Raw genomic sequence first — 2,758 nt, 5'->3', positions numbered from 1 at the left:
TCCCCTCCCCCCCTCTCCTCACTCCTTCAATAACACATCGGCGACATCATTTTTGCCTCAACGATATTTTTGTCCCATCGTTGCCAAACTATTCGTTTCATTCAATCCATCGCTTTTTATAACCCAACGTGTGTACACCGTGCCACTTGTTAATTAGGTCGGCCTGTGCCGTCCAATATTTCTACCTATGCATTTATCATCACGATAAAAATTATTGTGCCAAGTGAGTTACGTACAGCGTAAAAATATCGAGACATCGCGTCGCATGCGTTCGCGAAACACCTGTTCATTCCATCGATCGCAGAACGGAATTCTCGCGCGTGTCTGTTCAAACGGGCGTTTTCGTTAATATTTTTAGACACCGATCGAACGTGCCGATCGCCGATCAAGGTTGACCCGTCTCCTCTCCCATTGATAAAAATGCGTCCATCTCTCCTCTTGAGAGGTATCCTCTATTTATAAAATGGCCAACCACGACCTCCAATCTAGGTGATTGCCAAACGATTGTCCTTTCGAACTTATACGCGATCGCGTTAACACGATCGTGTTAATTATCATCGACGATTCGATCGAGAGGAGATACATTCTCGATTTGGATGGGGGCAAAGGTTTTCTAATTTATCGAAGAAATTTCTCGAGAAATGGTTAAAGATGGACGTTCAAAAGATCCCTTCCGATCTTCGGTCATTCCCTTCTTCACTTGGCACGGATAGAGCGCTCCTGTCAAAAGTGTATCTCGAACAAAGAGCAAGGAACTTGCCGTTGGGAAATTTTCATAAAATCAAAATTCTTCTTTTATTTTCCTCAAACGTGGAGAAACAACGAATGTCGAATTTATTCTTTTTTAATTAATTTTCTATCAACTTCTTCTTTTTTCTTTCTTTTTTTTTTTTTTTTCATATACGTCAACAAAGACAAATATGATCGAAACAATTTCAATCAAGAATTATCGCGTATTCGATGACTAGAAAAATTATTTAATTCGATCTTAATTATCGGTCAAATGGAACGCAGGAAAAATGAGGCGCAGGAAAGGGATAGAATGAGAACGAGCGTTACGAAGCCGAACAATCTAAGGAATGTTTCGAGGCTGGTTGCCAAGTCTTACCAAGTGACGTTGTAACGTTCGGTGTGCGTGCACACGCTCTGGATTCGCATTTCTTCGCGAACTTTACGACTTACGGATCTTATCCTTCCTACCCTGACAGTCAAACATTACGTACGCCATATACCATTTCGAACATTTTCGTCTTCCCGAAAACGTTAAACGTTAATTCCTTTAATATCATCCGGAAGCAATAAGTCATTTTTCTCGCCATTGCCAAATTTTACATCTCTCGTTCATCTACGTCGAATTTTCTCTTCGCCGCGTGTTTTTTTTTTTTTTTTTTTTTTTTTTTTTTATTTTAATTTTTCCAAGATTCAGATTTGCCAAGCATAATAACCGATTCAACCAAGATAACCGATTCAACTTATTTTCAAGCCAAGAGTTGCATTAATAATAGAGATTTGTTGCGTCATTATTCGGCCTTGGATTTCGATTTTGGAAAATTCTTGTAAAAAATCCCTGTAAAATTCCTTCCAAACCAAAAAATCATATAGATATCGAAAATCATATAAATTTTTTTTTGTCGGGGAAAGGAGAGGAGTTGGTTGGCGCGCGACGGAGGAAGGGCAAGGTCGATTGGATGGTGCCGCGGGTCGGCGCCGTTTAAACCGAGCGTGAAGGAGGGTGTTAGTTCCCTTCGAAGGAGGAGAAGCGGAGGAAGGGAGGGGAGGCTCGATTGGAAAGGAAGGAGGGTGGCTCGCCACCCGAGAAATTGGGCGACCCGACAACATGGGGGTCGCCGACGATTTCGCGCCGAGCTTCACCCAGAAGCCGCAACTCAGGCAGGAGGACGATGGAAATCGGCTGATCTTCGAGTGTCAGCTGATCAGCTCGCCGAAACCCGAGATATCGTGGTATCGGGGCGAGATCGAGCTAGCTCCCGATTCAAGGACCAACTTCCGGATGCAAAGCGTCGGGACGAACAAGTTCCTCGTCGTCCTCGAGCTCGACGATGTTATCGAGACCGACGCGGGCCTGTACAAGGTTAAGGCCAAGAACAAGATGGGCGAGGTCGCGGCTTCGATTAACCTGAATTTCAGTCGTAAGTAATCGATCAGTTTTTTTCCCCCTCCCCTCTTTCCGTCCCCTCCTCCCCGTCGTATTTATTTTATTTTACTTTATTTTACTTTTTTTTCCCTTCCTTTTCTCACACCTTCGTCACATCGCGTCCCATTGCGCAACGCGTCGTGGTCGTTTCAATGCGTGCGCTACCCACCGCTCGAAAGATTGTTCTTTTTATAGAAACGTTCTTGACCCTTTCGTTTTCGCTCTGCCCCTGTCCTTATAACCCGAAAATATCCCCTTCCCCTTCCTTTTTCGTCACGATTCATCATCGTGATGAATTCGAACACACGTGTTCCTTCTTGAATTGATCATTTTTCTTCTATTTTTTTTACAGCTGTCGATGAGCCTAGAGAGAAGTAAGTTTTCTCGACGACGAATTTCGATTTCGTATTTCGAAAAAAAGAAAAAAAGAAAAAAAAGAATGAACTTTGTTTGTCGCTTCTCCAGGCTCTGCTTCCCCTTTCCCCCTCTTTTTAACGCTTTTCTTTCGCTTTTTTTTTTTTTTCATTTGCTTATCACGCTTATCACGCTTTCTTTTTTTTCTTTCTGTGATTTTAGCGGCGGAAGACGCAGACAGAGATGGGG

At 43.1% G+C, this 2,758-nt stretch overlaps 1 protein-coding gene across 1 annotated transcript in view; it reads left to right on the top strand.

Moving 5' to 3' along the window:
* Nucleotides 1-2,758, top strand: part of LOC102673865 (twitchin) — a 74,242-nt gene that overhangs the window by 3,022 nt on the left and 68,462 nt on the right. The window contains 2 exon segments of the mRNA XM_031511717.1: nt 1,642-2,150; nt 2,732-2,756. Of these exon segments, the coding sequence (XP_031367577.1) occupies nt 1,838-2,150; nt 2,732-2,756 (338 nt within the window). The 5' untranslated portion in view covers nt 1,642-1,837.

This window comes from Apis dorsata, unplaced genomic scaffold, assembly GCF_000469605.1.
Source record: "Apis dorsata unplaced genomic scaffold, Apis dorsata 1.3 scaffold_344, whole genome shotgun sequence".
Lineage (NCBI taxonomy): Eukaryota > Metazoa > Arthropoda > Insecta > Hymenoptera > Apidae > Apis > Apis dorsata.
The sequence above is the reverse complement of the archived record's forward strand: the minus strand, read 5'-3'. Positions and strand labels throughout refer to the sequence as shown.